This window comes from Xenopus laevis, chromosome 5S (assembly GCF_017654675.1).
Source record: "Xenopus laevis strain J_2021 chromosome 5S, Xenopus_laevis_v10.1, whole genome shotgun sequence".
Lineage (NCBI taxonomy): Eukaryota > Metazoa > Chordata > Amphibia > Anura > Pipidae > Xenopus > Xenopus laevis.
Genome location: NC_054380.1, coordinates 33,193,418 through 33,217,685, shown reverse-complemented (window position 1 = coordinate 33,217,685; position 24,268 = coordinate 33,193,418). Strand labels below are relative to the sequence as shown.

The following is a 24,268-nucleotide window of genomic DNA, read 5'->3' as shown; positions in this document are numbered from 1 at the left end:
TATCTCCTGCGAATCCCCAGTGCTTCTTAACCAATGTGGGTGTGGTTGGACAGCATGCTGCCCCCCTAAAATTCTGCCACCATAGGCCTGGGCCTTTTGTGGCCGTTCCACAAATCCAGGCCTGATCATGAACATAGTCTCAAATACCATTATCCAGCAAAGTTACAAGTTAGATGTACCAGAAACATTATGATCCTGTATCTCTATGCAGGGCCGCCATTAGAAATCACGGGCCCTGTACAACAAAATTTTTGGGGCCCAGCCCCCAAGCACCACCCCGGATCCCGCCCACTCCACACAACAGTTAAAAACCACACAGACATCAGTGCTAAAAAAGGTAACCCACCCACACACACAAGTTATAAAAAAACTGTGGTGCCAGGGCCCCCTTAAAAGTTTTTTTAAAATATTAGTGGTCAGGGCCCCCCTACAAGTTAAACAAAAATAATTGGTGACCAGGGCACCCCTAAAAGTTAAAAAAAAACATTGGTGCCAGGGCCCCCCTTACAAGTTAAACAAAAATAATTGGTGACCAGGGCACCCCTAAAAGTTAAAAAAATTGGGTCTCCAAAGAATATTTTTTTAAAAAAACATTGGCGCCAGGGCCCCCCTTACAAGTTAAAAAAAAATTGGGACTCCAAAGAATATTTTTTAAAAAAAACATTCCGTCTGGCCCCACTTACAAGTTAAAAAAAAATTGCGCCCCAAAGAATATTTTTTTTTAAAAAAAACTTTGGCGCCAAAGAATATTTTTTAAAACAACATTGATGCCAGGGCCCCCCTTACAAGTTAAAAAAATTGGGGCCCCAAAGAATATATTTTTTAAAAAATTGGTGGCAGGGGAATATAGATTATTAAAATAATACATTGGTGGCCAGGGGATTAAAAAGAATAAAAAAACACAAATTGGTGTTTAGTAGAATTGAACTCATGGCTTCAGGACTTAAACTTCGGGTCTTTTTGCCGCTTCGGGAGTTTGGCTTCGGCTATTTTCGTGTCTACGGGTCTTTTTGCCGTTTCGGGAGTTCAACTTCGCCTGTTTTCGTGGCTTTGGGTCTTTTCACTGCTTCGGGAGTTCGGCTGTTTTCGTGGCTTCGGGTCTATTTATAAAGACAGGTGTTGGCAATGGTTCTCCTTCTTTGTGTGTGCAAACAATGGCTTTTTATTGTTTCTAGCACTTGCTCAACTCCAGAATGTAGTTTAGTTAGCCAGCAAAGGGGTGTTGTGCTGGAAAATTGTTTAAGTAAAGGTCTGCTTTGTGTTCAAAATGCATTTTCACTGGTTTTAATGCATGGTGCAGACGTAACTGCTCTGTACATGAACAATTTTTCACTCCTTAGTGCTCATGCACTTGCATCTGGGGGAAATAGCAAATGAGGCCTGCAACGTTTTAGCCTTTTTTTATATAATGAAACTCCTCTGTGGGTTTTTTTTTCACTTGTGTTTCTGTCTCTCTAGCTATACAGGTATACAGTATATATATAGATACATAACCAAAATAACAATTGATGGTCACACTTGTGAATCAAAAAAGTAATTGTGTGTTAAGGAGGAGTATTATAGTTACCAAAAAGAAAACCACAGCACTTTGAGTATTTGAATAAGTTACCCTGAGAAAGTCTCAACGTGTTTTCAATAGCTTATTTCTGCTTATACAAATCCTGCAATTGCTGTGTTTTTTTCTTTTGATAATAATGTATTAAAAAACGATAAAGAAAATATACTTGTATATAATAAGTCCCAAAATTAGTTAACAAAACTCTCCAAGGTGGAGGCCCAGGTGCACCGCCCTGAGCCTTCAGTTAGTGCAGTCTCCCAAACACTTGTACAGGTATGGGACCTGTTATCCAGAATGCTCGGGACCTGGGGTTTTCCCGATAACGGATCTTTCCATAATTTGGGTCTTCATGCCTTAAGTCTACTAGAAATTAATTTAAACATTAAATAAACCCAATAGGCTGGTTTTGCTTCCAATATGGATTCATTATATCTTAGTTGGGATCAAGTACAAGCTACTGTTTTATTATTATAGAGAAAAAGGAAATCATTTTTAAAAATTTGTATTATTTGGTTAAAATGGAGTCTATGGGAGACGGCCATTCCGTTATTCGGAGCTTTCTGGATTTCGGGTTTCTGGATAAGGGATCCTTTACCTGTAGAAAAAACTAAAGTAATTTCAGTAAGCATAAAGGTAGCCTTATGTGATTGTGCCACACGAAATGCATAAGGCTACTTTTATGGGTGCTTAAATAAATTACTTTCGCTTTATATGTGTTTGGGAGATGACTTTTTAAATGCCTGCACTTCATCTACATAGTTTAAACATTGAATAAATATCTTTGTATTCACTTTTAAAAATACCTGAGGCTGCGGTGCTATTGCTTGTGTATATATGGTATGATTCTGTCTTATACAGTGGCGTAACTATAGAGGAAGCAAACCTCACAGTCACTTGGGGGTCTGGGGGAGAGGCTCTGATTCCTCTACAGCTTTAAGGAATCCCCCCTCCCCAGCCACTTTCTTACCTTCTTTGCACATGCAGTAGGGAGTGAGGGATAATGGTAAGCATGGGACACAGGTAGGAAGGTAGGAGACACAGGTAGTGGGAGGAAGGACCAGGTAGGTGCCCCTGGCCCTTCCAAAGATTTGTGCATGGGTTCATGGTGCACCGTTGTTACGCCACTGGTCTTATATAGCTGTTACTAAGAGGTTATATATCTTATTATGTTGCATCCCTAGTATAAAACTATTCATAAAAACTTAAAATGGACAATTTCCTTTCATGCAAATGTTTGACCTCATTTACTTTGTGGTTAGAAAGGACGATGCTCTACTACAGTTTTCTGTTCTTTGTACGAAAGGTATTACATCCTTTTTTCAGTTTGAGTTCCTGTTTACGAGATCTCCAAAGACTAGTTACTTGTGCACGCAGTGCTGTAAAGTAAAACAGTACTGTAGGGTCAGTACAATAATAAAATACATATACAAACTACAAAATACAGTTACATTCAAGTTTAAGTGCCATGGGTTAAACATATAAGAGCCCCTGTTCATAGAGCTTACAGTCCAAAACAGCAATATTATTCTAAGCAAAACATTTGTTATCATTTGTTATCCGTGGCAATGCAATTCTGGCAACACGATGCAGTGTAGTAACCCAGCATGCTAAATAACAGTTGAGGTAAGTCTTGACCAATTTAGTAAAATTAGTATAATATAGAAAAATATTATAGAGAAAATGCCTTTAAAAAAATGGGGTAGGGGGGTTCTGTATATGCCTAAACATTCTGTTTTATACATCAATATTAAATGGCAGATAACTTTAAAGGGCATGTAAAGGCAAAAAAATAAAATCCCATTTTTACTTTCTTTAATGAAAAAGAAACCTATCTCCAATATACTTTAATTAAAAAATGTGTAACGTTTTTATAAGAAACCTGACTGTATGCAGTGAAATTCTCCCTTCTTTTACTGCTATGGATAGAAATTGTCAGACGGCCCCTAACTGCTGAGCAGGGAAACAATCATACTTATGAACAGCAGGGGGAGCCCACGCCTTACTTCCCAGCCATGCAGAACTCAAGCAGCTTTGTTTATGACGATCCCTAAGCAGCCCAGAGCACACTGAGCATGTGCACAGTCTTAGTCTTGCAAAGATGTTTAACAAAGTTACAAGATGGTGACCCCCTGTAGCCAACTTTGAAACCATAAATTAGTTGTTTGATTAGGCTTGTGGTGCAGTAAGTTCATGTTTATATTTAGTATACAAAATACAGCATTTCTAGCCTTATTCTATTTTAGACTTTACATGCCCTTTAAGAAACTGATTTATAAACTCACCAGGACAGGTTATCCAGCTGCTGCCATCATCTTTGCCAAATCTTGGGGGTAGCAGAGTCACCCCATCACGATGATCCCATTAACTTCTAGTTATGGCACTGTCCCACAGAACAGAGATTCCTGAGTAACCCTTGATTGCATTTGCTGTACTTTAATCATTGAGGATGAGAATATAAATCATTCAATTTAAGATGCCAAAGTATTATTATTATTAATAATAATAACTTGTATTTATAAAGTACCAATATCTTATGCAGTACTGTACAAGAAATGGGTGTGTATATTGGACATACAAAGCAACCTATTACTTATACAAGGAGTAAATAGGGCTGTTCCCAAAAGATTGTGCTACCAATGACTCAAAAGGAATGGTATATTTAATAAAGTGTCCTTGTGGTAAGGTTATGTTCAGGGCTGGAACTAGGGGTAGGCAGAAGAGGCATGTGCCTCGGGTGCAAAGTTAAGGGGGGCACTAGACACACACCTTTTCCATCTATCTACCCCTGTTCCAGGTCCTCATCCTCCCACTGGTAACCACGCGCTCTGGCACCCTCAAGGTGGCTGTCAGGCTTGGCCTGGCTCCGGTTGTCTGACTAAAAGCAGTATTACATAGCTCAATAAAGTATTTCCTAAAATAACTTGCACAAGCCACGGATTGCTAAGAAAACGTTTTTGAACAAACCAAGATGTATTTACCTAGGTATATTCATATATATATATATATATGTCCTTGAGAAAGGTTCCTGTGGGGAACCGAAACGTCGGATTTAATAAACCTTTTTCCTTTATTTTCAACATATCGAATGTTTGAGTTTTTCATGCAAACCCTGTGAGTGCCGGCACCACGTGCAATTTCTATATATATATATATAAATATATATATATATATATATATATATATATAGATAGATAGATACGAGTTACACATACCACATCACTAGGGAGCATCTCTCCTCTGCAGAATATGAACATGTAGTACATATAGCATTCTGTTTCTAGGCTGCAGACTGGAGCAGCATGATATTGTAGACTTTTTGCCATTGGCTATCATTTGTGTAAGCCCAACATTCAGTAGAAAATCCTCTAGTTTTAGACAAAGAAAGGTCAAAGAAGTATATACATTCATTGGTAACTTGCCCTTAATCTATGCCCAGAAAATCGAGCATATACACATGATCAATATGAACTCATCAAATGAATTTGAATAAAGAGAAATAAAATAGTAGGCATCTGCAGAGTTATGCCCCTTTAAACTTTGTCTGTACTATACAAAAGTCAGTTGCTCATTGTAGCATCATCAGAGCAGCTTTGCTAAACAAAAAGGCAACCCCAGGATTGGCTACACCCATTTGTACACAATAAACTAAAAAATGCTATACTTGTTGTTGTGGGTCAGATTTTATCTGATCTTGCCATGCAACGCCATGCAATGGATGTTAAGACAGATCAGATTTTGGCCAAGATTCAATTCAGTGAAAAAAAGGTTTATCACGTGAAAACTCATGAACGAGATCCAATTTGAGATGCATTTCAATACAGAAAAACTTCTCTCTATTGAAGTCTATGGGAAAAATTTGGAACTGAATTTAGAAAAAAGTTTTTTCCGCTCAAATTGAATCTTGTCCATGAGTTTTCACGTGATAATCTGTGAGCTAAATTTTTCTTTCTGGTTTGATCATGGCCTAAAGCTGGATGGTGTAATGTGTTCATGCATCTAGAGTACATCTTACATTCAATGTATTTGAAGGGGAAAAATAAGTTGGCCAGACACCATCAGACTTTATCTCGTTGGATAAAGATGCAGTCGTATCACATCCACATGCGCTATTCCTTCGATTCGTACGATTCAAATTTTTTTTTTGGTCAAAACTCTCAAATTCAAATTGTGAATTATCCAAACTTGATTCTAGTTTTAATTCAAATTTTATTATCTGGCCCTTTAAGAACTTAAATTCAACTATTTGCCATTTTAAACTTCAACAATGGGAGAGGTCCAGAGATCAATTTGGTGATGTTTGCAGCCTTCCTGAAATTCTATTTTTTTTTTTCAAGGAAAAAAACTTGAATTGAGTTTTTCTAATTTGGATAGAATTAGATTTTTCAGGTCAGTTCAATTCATCCGAGCTGAGAAAATTCAATTTTATTAATACATTTTGATTGGTCGAATTTCGAATTCATGGGAGTTTATGGGTGTTTAAAAAAAAAAAAAAACTTACATGAATTCGAACCTTGATAAATGTGCCTGAATGATATCAAGAAATGTCTGTGCAAAATGCACACTTGGCCTTGCAATGGTTTTTTATTTTGGAACAGAGCATAGGGTTGCACCTGCAAAAGGCATTGGCACAGATTATCTGTGCCTGGGTCCTAAGTGGTACAACTTTGCTCCCTTTAGCAAGGAACACTTTGCGTGATTCGCCACCGGCGAATAAATTCATGAAATGGCTGCGAAAATTCTCCGGCGTCCGTTTTTTGGACGCCAGCGCATTTTCGACCAAAAAAGGGACGCCGGCATCAAAAACGAGACGCCAGCGCCGTTTCGCAAATTTTTCAGCAAAGCTAAACATCGCAAATTCGCCCATCACTACTTGCATCTTTTCCATTTGTAAGTGAGCCCTGTATTCTTTTACAAGGGGCAGTGGTTCCTAAGCTTTTTTTACCCATGAGCCACATTCAAATGTATAAAGGGTTGGGGAGCAACCTTAGCAAGAAAAAGTCCCTGCAGATGCCAAATAAAGGCTGTCATTGGCTATCTGGAAGCCCTATGTGAACTGGCAGCCTACCAGGGCTCTATTTGGTAGGACACCTGATTTTTATGCAATCAAAACTTGTCTCCATGCCAGGAATTCAAAAATAAGTACATGCTTTGAGACCACTAAAAGCAACATCCAAGGGGTTGGTGAACAACATGTTGCTCGCGAGGCACTGGTTGGGGATCACTGTTAGGGGTCTGCTCTCCTTTCCCCTATCAATTCAATTCAAGAGCATAGAGGTTGGGCATTTGAAGATTATGGGAAATAAAACATGGAAAATAATACTAGTTAAGGAACTTTAAGTTGAGAGATGGGGTGTTATAAAATAAATGCCCACAATTCTACACTTATCTTAAGAGTAATTCCTTCAAGTCATACAGTTACACCGGTGTGTTTTTTGGTGATAATATCAGATACAAAGCTTTTCATGAGGCATTCAGTTGATGTCAGTAGGAAGTGTCCTTCTTTAGAACAAGGGGAGTTATGAGTTTATTTGATCAAAATCTTCTGTTTATTCTAGGCTGATATCACCTACATTTTCAAGTAGACAGGATTAATATGGAAAACACTTTAGCATTAGCATAACTGGTGCAGTCACAGTGTTGGCACTTGTTTACATTTTTGGTTATCTGGATTTTATGATGTCTTTATGAAGCTATCTTATACAGACCCTTACAGGATTTTGTATTTCTTCTCTTGCTTCACATTGCTTGTTACTAAATATAGCTGTGTTTGTATATTCGGTTCATGACAGGATGTATGTGTAACCTGTGGTCAACTGGTCATACATAGTCTTCTGCATAAGCAATATGACGCCCAGGCTTGAAAGGGAGGTAAAACCTATTTGCATTTTTGTGTATCTGTTACAATTCACAAGTTATTACCTTGCAAAATGCCACTGCATCAGTAAATTTCAATATCTGTGGGTTATGTCAGCAGGAGTGCAACGTGCTAATCACCTCAGGTAGCAGTGACAAACAAGTTACCAGGGGTGGCAAAAAAGCTGCTTCTGGTAACGTTAAGAGCCAAATTTCTGGTTTTAAAACACTTTTGCTCTCTCTTCACATGTGATGCAGCCCCCTGAAACTCTGGTGTAAGAAAGGTAAGTGCTGGAATTAGCTCCTGGTAGAGAATTGCCCCTGTATGTCAGCACTTGCATGATTGAAAAGATTATAGGGGGACATTTACATATTGGAAGACAGTATGCCATGAATGTGTATGTGCCTCCATCTCTGGCCAAGAGACAACAAACACAGGCTGCAACTGGGCCCTGTACTTACCGCCTAATTACTACTCTACAACAAGGGTGCACCCTTTGCTGCTCATGCATGGAACACTTCTGATCAGTGGAATACCCCCTAAAAATGATTCCCATGGTATACAGTGAAGTCTCATGAGAAAAAAGAGTCTAATCACATGAGAAAAAAAGCACAATGCTACAGTAAGTCATTGTTGGTACAACTGCCAAATCATCCATCATGCTATTATTTCATATGAGTCTTGTTTGCATGTATGAAAAGGAGTATCCAGTGTCGGACTGGGATACCAGGGGCCCACCAGAAAATCTTAGGTTGAGGGCCCACTTTCCAAACTATTATACCTCCTCTACTCACTCAACCTCTTTATTCTCCTAGTCTCTTTTCTCTACATACTATTTCTATTCTTCGATTATTAAGCCTCTTTATTCCCATAAAGAAATAGAGAATGACCATGAAATAGGCCAAAAGGTTAGAAGCAGGAGGGCCCACTGACACCTTGGCCCACCGGGAGTTTTCCTGGTATCCCGGTGGGCCAGTCCGACAGTGGGAGTATCTACTTGCATGGGATATAAATTTGTATTGTTGTTTACACTACCAGAACTGACAAAAATATGGAATTATGTATATGCAAAAAAATGTAAAAATAGGGGAAATGGGGGGGGGGGGTTACAGCACTGGATATAACTAAAGAACTTAAAGGGAACATGTCATCCTAAGAAATAATTCCAAATTATTTTCTATCAAGTTAGTTGAGCAAAGTAAACTTTACTCACACTGTGGGGCACATTTACTATGGGTCGAATATCAAGGGAATATTCGACCATCGAAGTTAAATCCTTCTACTTCAAATATCGAAGTCGAAGGATTTACAGCAATTCATTTTGGTAGCCAAAAAAATACTTTGAAATTTGAAGTGTTTTTCATTCTAATCCTTCACTCGAGCTAAGTAAATGTGCCCCAGTATGTATTATTTAAATTTTGATTCCTTCAGTCTTGGAATTACACAATCACAGCAAGCAGACAGGAGCCATTTTGTGGACACTATTCTTAGGATAACTGTATCACCCCAAAATCTTGTGTATGCCCATGCACAGTGCCCTTCACAATTATAGAGCCTGAGGTGGTTGGCAGTGGCGGAACTACCGGGGGAGCAGAGGGTGCGAGCGGGCCAGGGCCCGCACCCCCTCAGGGCCACCCGGCAGTCCGTTCGCCACTGAAAATGTGGCCGTACGGAGGGGACGGGGCCCGGCTGCGCATCATGCACCAGGGCCCGCCCCCCTCTACGATCGCTACTGGTGGTTGGGGGTATGTGAGGAGTACAGTGCCATGTAGAAATGACTAAATGGAAAGTGAAAGTAATTGACTGCCCCATTTATATGGCTCAGACAAAGAGGTCAGATATTTAAACACCTTTATAACAAGTATGGATGGACAAAATAATTTGTGTTCCGGCGATGCGTTTTCAATAGTCGCCCAAAGTTGTCTCAGTGAGGCAACTTCGGGTGATTATAGAAAACGCATCGCTGCGTATGCATTAGCGCAGGCGACTTTGCGTTGCAGCCTATGGGGGAAAACGCCGAGGCAGTTCGGGGAGATAGTCGCGAAAAAGACGAGGCGATTAGTCGCCAGGCAACTAATCTCCCCGAATCTCCTCGTGTGGCCTTACCCTTACATTGAGTAGGAGGAACAATAGCTTATCTGAAAGTAGTTCCATTGTGAAGTGCTGGCTCTTTCTGAAAGCACAGGATCAGGCACTATAACCTGAGATGGTTGCCTGCACACTAATATTACATCTTAAAAAATAAATTTGCTGGAGAATACAATTTTATATGGTAGAATTAATTATTTGTAATGTAAACAATATAATATAGAAATAAATAACAACACCATAAAAATCATGACAGAAGCCATTTAAAGCATCTTTTATAGGAATATAATTCACAAGATATTCACAGCTCTTGTTTATTATGAACCGATAGAAGAGCTATAGTGTTTCCTTTGCCCAATAAAAGGTTTTTGCAGCTTAGAAGGCAATGAGTTTTCTTCCTGTTTTTTTTTTATTTTGAGCCTTGTTGAGTTTTTTTTTAATGAGTACCTTTTACCCTATTTGTTCCCTATTTTTACAGGTAGTAGCTTCCCAACCACTGCCCTAACAGCCATGGCTCCTTAAATATATTTCAAGCCGTTTCCTATGTCTGAAATAGTGTTCACTGTTGGTAATGCATCCTCTAGAGTCCAGATCATCTGTCCCCTACAGTATGTAGTAATATTCAACATAAGAAATACAAGCAGGCATTCATGAAACATTCCTGAAAGCAGATGCTTCTTGTGAAAAGAAAGAACACTCTGTACACCGTAGCATACAAAAGATAGTGGTCATATGCATGAGTTATTAGGGTCCAGTCTGCTGAGATACTGTTATTTATGCTAGTTTCAATGTGGCTGTCTGACACTCATTCAAAAAATATTTGTATCAGTAGTCAGCACAGTCAGTTCATGTGCATGTGCCTCAGGGGCCACCTTACACCAGATTATTTTGAAATCAGCAATATTGGTTAGCACTTGTTTAAATAAAAGTGGCTTTATTATCAAACTTGATAAATATTGCTGTGCAGTCTGCAAAACCACACCCTAAATGATAATAAAATCAGTATTGTTTAACTAGTGTTGCCCAATAAAACAAGCTGTTTCAAAAATTCCAAAGAGAGAGCATTTGGCATTTTGTAGTTCAAAAAAAATAAACCTTTAAGTTTAACATCTTAATGTGACAAATATTGAAAACATAAGACTGATAGGCAACAACAATTATATGTTAGCATTTGACTACAGCCTTAGGGAGCTACAAAGTTATGCCGCTCAAAGTCATAGATAACACTCTCTCCAAAGAACCACAATCAATGCAGGTTTTTAAATGCAGCTGGTAATTAAAATTAATCTTTTTTGGAAAAATTGGTAGCCTTCCTAATTAGGAATCAAGCATATGTTACTGGCCAGGTGGCAACACTGTAGTTTTTTTTTTATATTTAATATCTGTTGTTTTTATCACTGCCCTTCAATTGCTAAATGATCAGAATAACACTACCTCAGAATTGCATTTGTTTGTTCACTGTGTTTTATTTACCCCATTTGTTTGACTCAACAGAGTGGAAGTCACGTCGACTAGGGACAAGCTAAATTCAGTGGCCACCAAATCTTGAAACAATTAGGACTGGTGTCCTATACTGATGAAGAAATATATATATATATATTTATTATATCTTCAGTATCCGCACTCCAACAAAGCAATCGCAGGGGTGCACGGCCAAACATCAATCATATACTCGCAATTTGGAATAAAGCATTCTCAGGCCAGCACTTCCCTTAGTAAATCAAGTGATTTTATTTTTCACACATCACAGTGCTCCAAGGTTTTGGTCCCTCTTGGGACCTTTTTCAAGGCCGTCGATCGAAGTAAAAATCAATCGATCAATTAAATCGTTTGAAACAAACGATTCAAAAGATTTTACAAAAAAATACTTAGACTACTCAAAACTTAGCCAAAGAAGGAGGTTCCCCATAGGGTAAACAGCAATTCGACAGGTTTAAGGTGGTGAAGTGTCGAAGTTGAAGTTTTCTAAAGAGACAGTACTTAGATTTCTGAAGTCGAAGTTTTTTCAATTCAATCGAATTTTGGCCTATTCGATGGTCGAAGTACCCAAAAATTACTTCGAAATTCAACATTTTTGAATTCGAAAATTCACTTCGACCCTTAGTAAATGGGCCCCCAAAAGTATGGAACATTTGTAATAACTGTATATTGGAAAGCTGCTTAGAATGATCTTTTCTTTTATTTGGCAAATTTGTATTTTCGGCTCTTTAACCTGATGTTGAAAGAAACTACTGGGATATACTAATGACATCATGTCACATAATGTTGACAGGATCTTAATGACAGCTAAGCAGATGTGGGTCAAGATGTTTGCTTTCATTGTTTTCCTTGCAGCTGGCTGCATTATGGTTACTACTAGGGTTGCCACCTATTTTACTTACCGGTAAAAATGATGCTTCATGCCAATGTTATTAATAGGAAAATATTACTACCCAGGTGCAAATTGGCCAGTGTTTTATAAATGAGCCCCAAGAGCAGACTTCCTATTTGAAAGTGAAAAGAAATTCTGCTCTCAAATGATCAGGGGTCTCTTTTTTTGTTTTGCTTCTGCTAGTAAAATGTAAAATAGTAAAAGCGGACTGGGACACCAAGGGCCCACCAAAAAACTTTAGACCAGAGCCTCACCCTCAGTACAATTATCTTCCTCACTCAACCTTTATTCTCCTAGTCTCTTTTCTTTACATACTATAATCTTTTATTCCATCGATTTAACCTCTTTGTTCTCATAGACATAGGGAATGGCTATGAAATAGGCCAAATATTTAGCAGCACTAACACCTGGGCCCATTGGGAGTTTTTCTGGTATCCTGGTGGGCCAGTCCGACACTGAATATAGGGCCCTGTGGTTCCTGAGGACAGTCATTGCCTGCCCTCACCACCTGCTGCCATAGGGCTGTAAATACAGGGCCCTATTGCTGCCTTCTGGTAGACTGAGCAGCCTTTGAGGGAACTGACCCTATTCAGTGTAAAAATAAAATATCTACCAAGGCAGCAACTGGTGACAACATTCTCTTTTGCTATAAAGTAGATAATTCTGTGACAATTTCGCCCCTCTCTGAACCTGAAGTCCGGTGGAGGCAGTTTTCCACACAAAAAAAGTGCTCCTTAAAACCCAAATGTTTATACCTTTATACACGTGTAAGCGTGCTTTTACTGTTTGAAAACTGATTATATGCTGATTTTTTATTGCAATTAGACTGACAAAACTATTAGACCAGGCTCATGTCTCCTGGCGGCATCCGTCCGCTCTCCTATAGTGCCACTCGAGTGGACAGAGCGCAGAGCGCATGCGCAATCGATGGAAGCAAAGGGATCGCGAGTGACTTCGAAGCGAGAGGGTGGGAGTAGGCCTTCATCCCCGCCTACTCCCAATTCTACGTCTCCAAGCTCCGCCCGCTCCGTTTGGAGTAGCCGCGTTTTGTTGTCACCTTAGTAGAAGGGGCACAAAGGAGCAGTAGCCATGTCATCGTCTTCTTCCGATCAATATGAAGAAGGAGAGTACGGGAGCCTGGCCAAGAGACTGAAGAGCGGCCAAGAGGACGGAGAAATCGACTGCACATCGGAAGAGCAGGACAGGGATACACCGGAGCCCACCAGAGGGACGCCCAGTTATGGGGTAAGAGATCAATGCTCTTGTGTCACCCTAGGCTGCAGAGTTTGTTGGTACAGCCCGCCGCTCTTCCTGTGCCAGTTGGCATGACCCTTGCACATAGAACAGCCGTATGTACGCACAGCCAGCCATTGATCATGCACACTGGGCTCTCTCTCAAGGGATAGGCACCCATTAGCTTCCATCATGAACAGCTAGCGCTTCATACAGGTCTCCTGTGACAATCCATTGTGTATTCAGTGTTCATTCTACACAGTCTACTCTTCTCCTGACAATTTTTATAGGACACTTGGAAATCACAGAAACTGGAGATATAGTGAATAAAGTACCCCCTCTTGTAAATGATAAGGATATTATAAGGTATAGTTCTTATAATGAAAAGGGACATGTATTTAGATCCCCAACCTTTTCTACCCCTGAACAATATTCACATGTAAAAGGAGTTGGGGAGCAAAGCAGGTGTGAAAAATGTTCCCTGGAGGTGCCAAATTAGGGCAGCGATTGGCTATTGTAGCCTCCAATGGACTGGCAGCCAATGGGAGGCTCTGTTTGACAGTACATTTATCAAAGCGTGAAGTTAGAGATCTCCACAGTCCGCAGAGTGAAATACTGCCTCAATCCATTCATTTCTATTGGATTTTCAAAGGGGTATTTATCAGAAGATAGTTAAAGTTCACCATTTGATAAATTCGCCTTTAAAAATACCATAGAAACGAATGGAGAGAGGCGGTATTTCACTCTGCGGACTGTCAAGATCGCTAACATCATTCTTTGATAAATATCCCCCCTGGTGTTTATTCCACTAAAATTTTAAATTAAAATGGGCGCTTGCTCTGAGGCCACTGGGAGCAGCAACATCCAAGGGTTTGGTGAGCAGTATGTTGGTTGGGGATCACTGATTTAGCAGTATTTTTGGCTGGACATCCAGCCTTTCTCAAAATCTGTGAGACTTCAGATCCCCAACTTTGAGAAAGGATAGCTGAAATGTCTATTTACCTCTAAATAAACTCGTTTATTAAACCCACGTGAGTGGTCACTGCAAGTGAATTATATACACTCTCAGAGGACTAGTATATGGTTATATAATAAAATGAAAAAGTCCAGACTTATTTAATGCTGCAAAAATGACAAGGCTGTTTTCGCAAGCATTAAACAAGTCTGAACTTTTTTGTTTTATGATTGGGCTAAGACTTTGGTACAGTGCTTCAAATATACTCAAACGATCAGCACTCCCAATATCTGACTTTTTTTGATACACCGTGGTATAGTATGGTTCCAACACTTCAGGGAACCTTTCTCAAAGATAACTTTGATAGTGCACACCATGCTGCAGGGATAAGTGCAGGCACATAAATGTATATATTTTTACTCCGTTCTTTCCATTCCCACTAACAAAACAGCATATTAATACTACATATGCCATACTGGCTGATACCAGTCTTACAGGCTGATACATTAGATAGCTTTAAGAAGGGGTTGGATGGCTTTTTAGCAAGTAAGGGAATACAGGGTTATGGAAGATAGCTCATAGTATAAGTTGATCCAGGGACTAGTCCGATTGCCATCTTGGAGTCAGGAAGGAATTGGAAAGGCTTCAAAAGTGTTTTGCCTTCATCTGGATCAACTGGCAGTTAGGCAGGTTATATATAGACTTAAAAGGTTGAACTTGATGGGCATGTGTCTTTTCAGCCTAATTTACTATGTTACTACAGGCTTTTGGAAGTAACACGCAATGTGAAGGTGGCCATACACATTACAAAAAAGATTGTTTGTTTTCTCTACTAGCGTTACAAGCTTTATTGTTACATATGCTGGGAGAAACTCTACCTCTGTCTGAAAATTCAGCATTAACACTTTGCCGATGTTCAGTAGCCTTCAACGGCACCCGATAAAAAAATTTCCATCCAGTCCGATTGTACAATACATTTCCAGTTAGGCTATTATGCTCTGAATCCTATTGCTAAACAGATCTGGAATTTAGTTTAAGCAAAGTTATAATTCCGTAGCAATACACATGACATAACACTTGATGATTTTGACAGTTGGTCAATAAAATGTGTGCAGTGTGCGTCGCGGAATGGAGGCAGGGGGCCCAGAGTCCATTCAAGAATTTGTTTTTTGTTTTTTTTTTAAAATACTATTTAGTATTTTAGTAGTTAAATACATGTGTGCAACACAGATTATCTTCCCCGAGGTCTGGCTTGGAAGAATGTTGGCATACAAGAAATTATCAAGACCAATGTGCACAAGGCCTTTAATGCAATTTTGCAAATAAAACTCTAATATCCAGAATGCTCAGGACCTGGGGATCTCCGGATAATGGATCTTTCCATAATTTGGATCCTCGTACCTTAATTTTACTAGAAAATAATTTAAACATTAAATAAACCCAAAAGGCTGGTTTTGCTTGCCATAAGGATTCATTTTATCTTAGTTGGGATCAAAGTACAAGCTACTGTTTTATTATTACAGAGAAAAAGGGAATAATTTTTAAAAATTTGGTTTATTTGGATATAATGGAGTCTATGGACAGCCTTTCCATAATTCAGAGCTTTCTGGATAATGGATTTCCAGATAATGGATCCCATACCTGTACCGATGCAGTTGTGTTTTTCATGCCCATATGTGTATTATACATACAGTGAAACCTCGATTTTAAGTACCCTGATTTTAATTCCTCTATGAATATTATTATTTGTGAAATAAAGAGGTTTAAAATACTAACCAGATGCATATTTTGCCATGGTTCTGCCTGTAAATGGTCAATTCCAATTAGTCTGCCCCTTATACAGTCCTGCACCAATCACTTATTGCTTTAGGTTGTCTATGTGACTGACAGAGAGTCTTGCACTTGCTCCTCATAGTGTAAAATTAACACTGCAATGCTTATTAACACAGTAAATATTGTATCTAAAAGTAAAACTCACTCCTGTGCTTATTTCCTTTCATTCCTTTAAGAAAACGTTACTTTAACACATTTCCCTGATTTTACATTTTCCCAGATTTTACACATTTTTTTTCCTGGTTCCCTGAAAAACGTAAAATGGGGGTTCTACTGTATATACCCAGAAGAAAGTATCTACTGATAGTGGCATAGATTATAAACTAAATTTTTGCCTGCCTTTACCACTATTAAAAATGGGTGGCACTTTAGAAATACTCTTAACACAATACCTAGAGGTATAATTATCATCACAAGTTGCCAGTGGGAAATTTCCCAGTTCTCTAGACACTTACATGTAGGAACTCTCATTTTCACTTCTGGATAAACATGCTTTTAACAATTCCCATACATGTGAGCAGAAAGCTGGGAAAACTTTCCTTGGGAAGCTTTGTTCCACCCTTTGATATATATATATACCCTAGAACAGGGATCCCCAACCTATTGAACCCGTGAGCAACATTCAGAAGTAAAAGGAGTTGGGGAGCAACACTAGCATGAAAAATGTTCTTGAGGTGCCAAATAAGGGCTGTGATTAGCCATTTGGTAGTCCCTATGTGGATTTTCAACCTACACTGAGGCTCTGTTTGGCAGTGCACCTGGTTTTTATGCAAACAAAACTTAACTCCAAGCCTGGAATTAAAAAATAAGCTCCTGCTTTGAGGCCACTGGAAGCAACATCTAAGGGGTTGGAGAGCAACATGTTGCTCAAGAGCTACTGGTTGGGGATCACTGCCCTAGAATGTATGGCACAGGCAGGCATATTCAACAATAAGAGCAAGCTTGTAGTGATGTGCAGGCCGGCCTGATACCTAAGGGGCCTCGCGGGGTCGAGCCAACCTCGCACCCCCATTTGCAGGTGGGTCGGGGTTCAGCACTTCTTCCTGATCTCCCCACCCGCCACCTTGCACTGCCAACTTCCGGCTTCCTTTTTTATAGAAGTGCAACTGCTTGCCCCGCCCCTTTTGTGACATCATCAGCGGGTGGGGGCGGGCGCAGGTTTATAAAAGGGACCCGGAAGTCAGGCGAGGGCTGAGGGAGGGCAGGTTAGGGTCGGGTGCGGGTCACATTTTACCCGACCCACACATCACTACAAGCTTGCATTTGTGTGTCACTGTGTAGCACTGTATTTGCTATTAAAGTATCCTTTGAAATAGAAACAATCATTTATTTAGCTTAGCTAACAAATTAAAGTAGGTCTCCATGGCAGCTGCAGTCCGTGCCTCAACCATCTGACATATGTAGGTTATTTTAATGTGGTGCACCTCCTGTACTGGATTTGCCACTATATAATCACACAGTCTTTTTTGTAAAGTGCAGTGTTTAACAAAGTACTAGATGAACTGCAGCTCTCAGACTAGACACTCCATACTCGCATGGTGTCTGAAAACGAAATGCCAGCAACTTCACACTACCAAAGGCTAATTCCAGTGGGTCTTGAAAGTTTGCAATGAAAGTTTCTGATCCCACGGCAGCTTAGAAAGCTGGCCATAGACGCAAAGATCAGATCGTACAAATCGAGAATTCGTACGATTTTCGGACCGTGTGTGTAGAGTTCCGACATTTTTCGTCTGGTGGAGATCGGTTGTTTGGTCGATCGGGCAGGTTAAAAGATTTCTGTCGGCTGCGGTTAATATCTCTGCGTGTATTGCCGATCATACGATTTTCAGAGGGAGACTCTTTGGTCGGACATAACTTTCGTACGATTGCTGTCAGGGGCAGAACATCGGCTGATCTATTCTTTTGTGCTTTATTTGATCAGAATGGTTAATGGCAGGTCGGGAGATGGGGAAGTCCGATCATAGGATGATTTGTACGATCGGATCTGTGCGTCTATGGCCAGCTTTAGACTGGGGCAGACCAGGATTGTAAAGCATTTATACTCTTACCAGCCAGGTCCAGCTAAGTACATATAGCTCTATATATATATAAATCAATGCATAGTTGATAGGGTAATTTGGACCTTAGCTACCAGATTTTGAAGAGCTGCTGACTAAAAAGCCAAATAACTCAAAAACCACAAATAATAAAAAAAATGAAAACCAATTGCAAATTGTCTGAGAACAGGAAACTTTGTGCGTCTTCGGAATACAAATTGCCGCATGTGATTAGCGCCGGTGATTTTTAATTTTAGCTAATGCAGAGTGAAGGAAGGCGTTCGGGGAGATTGGTCGCCGCAACGACGAGGCGATTAGTCGCCAGGCGACTAAATCTCCCCAAAACGCCTAGTGTGACCTTACCCTAAAGGGGATTGTTTACCATCAACTTTTAGTATAATGTAGGCGAAAAGGTACAGTATACACAGCAGATAACAGATAACCCCTGTACTATGCAATTAGATTATTTTGCACTTATCTATGTATTATCTGTTGTGAATCCTGTGTTTGAATGGCTGCCCCCATGGCTACACAGCAATTTGTTTATATAAACTATAGTTTCTGAAGCAAACACACCAGTTTTACCAGTGCAGGGAAACAGTACATTATATTTTAATTACTTATCATTTTTTGGTGTTATTGTTCCTTTAATATCTACAGTTTACAGTCCCATTTTACTTTTACTTTCTTTTGTATAGTACTTTTGTATAGTACTATAGTATAGTACAATTAAGGGTCACATAAAAAGATTGTGACTGAGGGATGGAAATAAATATACAATCAAATCCAAATTTTTTTTATCCCTTTTAGTTAATTATTTAAAAAGAGATACTTTAGGGGCAGATTAAATAAAATCCAAGAAAATGCTGTAAGTGCTGTTTTTGCAAGTTTGACTTTTTTTTTTTTAAAACTCCAGTTTTTGAAATTTTTTACAGAAAACATTGTAAAATTCAAGCGAAATACTCTGCATACATCTGTTATTATATCTCCAAGTAAGTTTATTTTCAGCCTCATTGAAAACAAATGTGACCTTTTTTTCCCTTGACTTTCCCCAGTTATGATTAACCCATTCGTGGATTTTTGTTTCAGTTATCGATCGCAGAAAAAAAACCTCACACTTATTCCGCTTAGTTAAGGGACAAAGTTCTTATATTAAAACAATGGGAAATTTGGTAGCTTTCATATTTTTAAGGGGCAGATTTATTAAAGGGGTGGTTCATCTTTGAGATAACTTTTATTATGATGTAGAGAGCGATATTCTGAGGCAATTGGTTTTCATTTTTTATTGGTTTTTGAGTTATTTAGCTTTTAATTCAACAGTTCTTCAATTTGCATTTGTGCAAATTCCCCTAGAAACCAGGCATTAATTTTAATAAGAGACTGGCATATGAATAGGAGAAGGGCTGAATAGGAAGTAGCAATAACAATACATTTGTAGCTTTACAGAGCATTTGCTTTTTAGAAGGGAGTCCGTGACACCCATTTGAAAGCTGCAAAGTGTCTGATGAAAAAGGAAAATAACTAAAAAAAACTATAAAAAAATAAATAATGAAAACCAATTGAAAAGTTGCTTAGAATTGGTCATTCTATAACATACTAAAATTACCTTAAAGGTGAACCACCCCTTTAAGGGTCGAATTGAAAATTCAAATTTTCACATTTTTTTTTATGGTCAAAACTCTCTAATTAGAATTGGGAATAATCCAAACTCAATTCGAATTTTAATTAGAATTTTCGAGATTTATCAAATTTGAAAAAAATTGAAATTCGACTATTCGCCACCTTAAACCTGCTGAGTTCATGTATAAGTCAATGGGAGACATCCAGGGACCAATTTGAACATGTTGCTAGCCTTCCTGACATTCTGGGGGTTTTTTTCAGAGAAAAAACACGTTTTCGAGTCTGTTAAATTAGTGTGAGTTTTAGATATTTGATTTTTTATTAAATAGCCCCCCCCCAATTGATTTTCAAGTGTATTCGAATTATCATGTTAGAAGATATTTTTTTCACTGTACTTTTGTAAGTGTTAATAAACTGGTCGCCTGTTTTAAAGCAAACATCATATTGCTTGATATTGGTTACTGCACCATGGCAACTTTTTTTTCCTTATTATTACATTCTGTCATTCTGACGCCAAGAGCTAATTCAGACTTTTATAAAAAAAATAAAAAAAACTTGCTTGTATATGCATATTTGTTTTCATTTCAAAATAACTCTGTTACCGTTACATCTTTTGAATGGAATTGCAGTAACATGGAAAAAATTAGACATCCTGTTCGTGTAGTTCTAGTATAAAAGTGCAGGTACATGGGCAAATACTTGGGGTTGATTGGGACCATTTTTTCCCGTGCTCTGGAAGTCCATTGGGACTACATTAAAATCCCATTGTCTAACCATTGCTCATATCATATGACAGCCTTGCCAAACAATAGACCAGTGCAGTACTTGGCCAATGGAATTTTTCATCTTTGTGCACTGTCATTTGCAACATTCTGTCAACTGGTGGAGAAATCACCAATACCATCTGTTATGTATTTGCATAAGTGGTGTTAAGTTTTATGTTACGTGCTTTTGAAGGAATGTTGAATCCTTGGTAATAGTGGGAGGAGACTGGGAAGCTAGTCTCTGTGTGTGTGAAATAAAGATGGTGAACTGTTAGGGGACGCCCGCGGCTTTTGTCTGCGCGCCAATGCGAGCTGTTCTGTGAGGTCGCGTGTGCCGACCGCTTCTGGGCTATGCGCGCCGTGACATTGTGCATTGGCGCTAAATTCAAATAGTTGCAGGCGCCAATTGTCAGTGCCCGACGTAAAAGGTCTTTTTATAGTTCCTGGGTGCTTTCTTCTAAATCTTTCAAGTTGTTACTGATCCTGGCTGTCCCTGGTTTTTGTCCTGTCTGCTGTCTGTTCTGATTATTGCCTGTTTTTGACTAGTCTCTTGTTTTCTTCCTGGTACTGTGATATTGGTGTGTTTTGACCCAGCCTGTGACCCCGACTATTCTCTTGCCTTCCGAATCTGTACTGCCTCCTAGATTGGTTTGACCTGGCCTGTTCCCAACCACGCTTCTTGTTCTCCAATCCGGTACGACGTGCAGTTCCCATGCTTGCCTACAGCTCTCCCCCTGGTTCTCTTGTATTAAGACCTAGTGGCATCCGAGTAGCAGAGGGCTCCTCCCGAAGTAAAAGGCAGCTGCCATAAGCGGACGACCGAGCCGTGCCCGAGACCGTGGGGTTAGTTCTAGGTTTTGGGATTCCAATCATAACAACTGCCCAGCTTGCATAGGTGGCTGTGGACTTATAATTGGGGCCCTGGGGGAGAGGGTTTTGCTATCTTAGTATTAAGTATCCTCAGGGGCAATCCTGGTCCCTCTGGTCCCTCTGCCACCTGAGACGGCTTGCTGCAGGGGGGTCTGGGGGGCCAGGACGCCCTGCACTAGAAGAGCCAAATTCTAGGGTTGAAAAACTAAAATTTGGCTCTAAAGGTGGCCATAGACGCAAAGATCTTATCGTACAAATCGAGGATTCGTACGATTTTCTGACTTTTTTCATCCGACAGAGATTTTGTCCCGACCGTCCCGCTGGAGCCCATATGGCCAAACGTTCAGATTACCCCCGATATAGCCATGCCCGTTCGTGGCAAATTGGGAAAGATCGGCGTCTATGGCCTCCTTTAAAGGAACAGTTCAGTGCGAAAATAAAAACTGGGTAAATAGGCTGTGCAAAATAAAAAATGTTTCTAATATAGTTAGTTAGCCAAAAATGTAATATATACTAACTATGTTAGTAACATTTTTTATTTTGCACAGCCCATCTATTTACCCAGTTTTTATTTTTACACTGAACAATTCCTTTAAAGTTACCAGAAGCGGCATTTTGCAGCCCATGGTAACCAGCAAGGCACTTCTGCCAAAGGCGAGTTTCTCATTGGTGCAGCACTTTAGAATGGTATTTTTAGATCAGTGATCTGCAATGAGTAGTTCACCAACCCCTTGGATGTTGCTCCCAGTGGCCTCAAAGAAAGTGCTTATTTTTGAATCATTGGCTTGAAGGTTTTGGTTTCATAAAATCCATGTGTTTTACCAAAAAGAGCCTCCTGTAGTCATTTCACATAGGAGCTACCAAATTCCCAATCACAGCCCTTATATAAATCTTCAGAAACTCAGGAAAATATAAATCTTCAGAAACTCAGGAAATTAAATTCACAATTTTTGACACAAAAACCCTTTGTGGCAATAAAAACTCAACTTTGAATTTTGATCAATCTACCGCTTAGAGCAGGTTTATCAAAATTTTGTTTTGTCCATTGTAAAGATAGGCTATGTATTTGCCACAAGTTAATGGTCTGTCTGCTACATCTTCAAATGCAATACACCTGAATCACATCCTTAAATTTTCTTATACACATTCATTATGCAACATAAATGCTTGAAAACCTCTTGTGAGGTTGTATTTATTCTGTATAAAATATTAACATGGGAATTTTCATTCTTAGGACAGCGGGGGAAACCATCACAAGGTGTCCGTGTCTCCAGTTGTCCATGTGCGAGGGCTCTGTGAATCGGTAGTGGAAGCTGATTTGGTGGAAGCACTTACCAAGTTTGGGCCAATATGGTAATGCGGTGTCTTATGTTGACTTATGCATAATGCACTTTTTTTAAAGATGTCTCTAACACTAACAGACTCGCAGTTAAGGGAATACGTGTTCAAATATTAAAGTACTGCAACCGATTCCCTGAAGCTTTCACTGAATTAAATTAACATTTCCACTGGAGTGAAAAACCTTTTAATTATTAAACAGGCATTCAGCTTTTCATTTTAAACAGACAAACCAGATGATTTACCGACTCTTCTTAATTACGTTTTACTTTAAAGGGTAGTTTAACACATATATACACTACTTTTTCCTTTACTCCTTTTTTCTCTTTATGATTGTTTTACTTTAAAAGTTTCACCTACACTATAATGTTTATAAAACATTCTTGTATTAACGGATGGTTCAAAATGCAACATGTTTATTAGTCATTTGTTACTATGGTGGAAGATAGTGAATGAAAAAAACCTGCAATAAAAAATATTGAAACAAAAAAATGTGTGTGTATATATATATATATATATATATACACATACACTACAGAGAAGATCTGTAAATCTGAAGATGCCCCGTTTTATTTTCTGCTGATTAACAGTACATGCTCTGTGCTGTTGTCATTTAGCAGTGCTTAGGGACTGACTCATAATAAACTGAATATATATATATATATATATATATATATATATATATATATATATATATATTATTTAAGTCAAGATACAAGTCTGATTCTGAAACTTTACACTGTTGCAGTATATAAAATACAGCATTTCTATCCATACTTGTTTTGAGGTTTTAGTTCTTTTTTAACAGTCATCTGGGATTGCTTTCTGCATGAATTTAAACATCTGTATTTATTTTGAATTAGTTATGTCATGATGATGCCCTTCAAACGACAAGCACTAGTGGAATTTGAAGACATAGAATTCTCTAAAAAATGTGTGGCTTTTGCTGCCAACGAACCAGTGTACATAGCAGGCCAGCAAGCTTTCTTCAACTACTCTACCAGCAAGCGCATCACCAGACCAGCTAATAATGAAGACCCATCCGGGGGAAATAAAGTTCTGCTCCTCTCCATTCAGAATCCCCTCTATCCAATCACAGTCGTAAGTTATTATTATGGGGGAAGTTTTGTGCGTGAATATTTCTAATTGCACACTCACAGATATGTTTGTTTCAATAAAGTAAACGTTAATTAAATGTATTTCTTTTCACCTTCTAGGATGTATTATATTCAGTCTGCAATCCAGCTGGAAAGGTGGAACGCATTGTTATCTTTAAGAGAAATGGAATCCAGGCTATGGTTGAATATCCTTTTATATATTTAGTTTTTATAGGAGCCATGTTCACACTTTTTTTTAAATTACGATATACCTTACTTTCTAAGAAAGTCTGAAATTCCAAGCCATTGCACATTCTACTTGGAAAAGTAAAAAAAAAAGGAAGTAGGATCAGTTCTGTCACAATATTCACAGAACCTTACCCACAAGAGGGGGGTGGCAAATCCTTTATGTATTTGTTATTTTTCTATGCTTGCACCTCAGGAAGTCAGGATATGGATGGGTGATGGTGCTGGTGGAGCTCTGTTACCCCATAGAGCAGAAAAAGTTTAAACAGGCACCTACTGTATCATAGTAACATTGTTGTCCCCTCTGGAGGTATAGGCTAATAGAGCCCACACTAGTTGGGAGATACAATATTATTTTTGCACAAAAAATGCCTCTGGTAAGCACTGTGCCAGTCACACTGCAAG

At 39.0% G+C, this 24,268-nt stretch overlaps 1 protein-coding gene across 1 annotated transcript in view; it reads left to right on the top strand.

Moving 5' to 3' along the window:
- The first annotated feature begins 12,799 nt into the window (after positions 1-12,799).
- hnrnpll.S (heterogeneous nuclear ribonucleoprotein L like S homeolog) overlaps positions 12,800-24,268 on the top strand; it is a 41,677-nt gene continuing 30,208 nt past the window's right edge. Inside the window, exons 1-4 of the mRNA XM_018265150.2 lie at positions 12,800-13,116; positions 22,417-22,535; positions 23,384-23,621; positions 23,738-23,823. Of these exons, the coding sequence (XP_018120639.1) occupies positions 12,961-13,116; positions 22,417-22,535; positions 23,384-23,621; positions 23,738-23,823 (599 nt within the window). The 5' untranslated portion in view covers positions 12,800-12,960. The remainder of the gene's footprint in view (positions 13,117-22,416; positions 22,536-23,383; positions 23,622-23,737; positions 23,824-24,268) is intronic.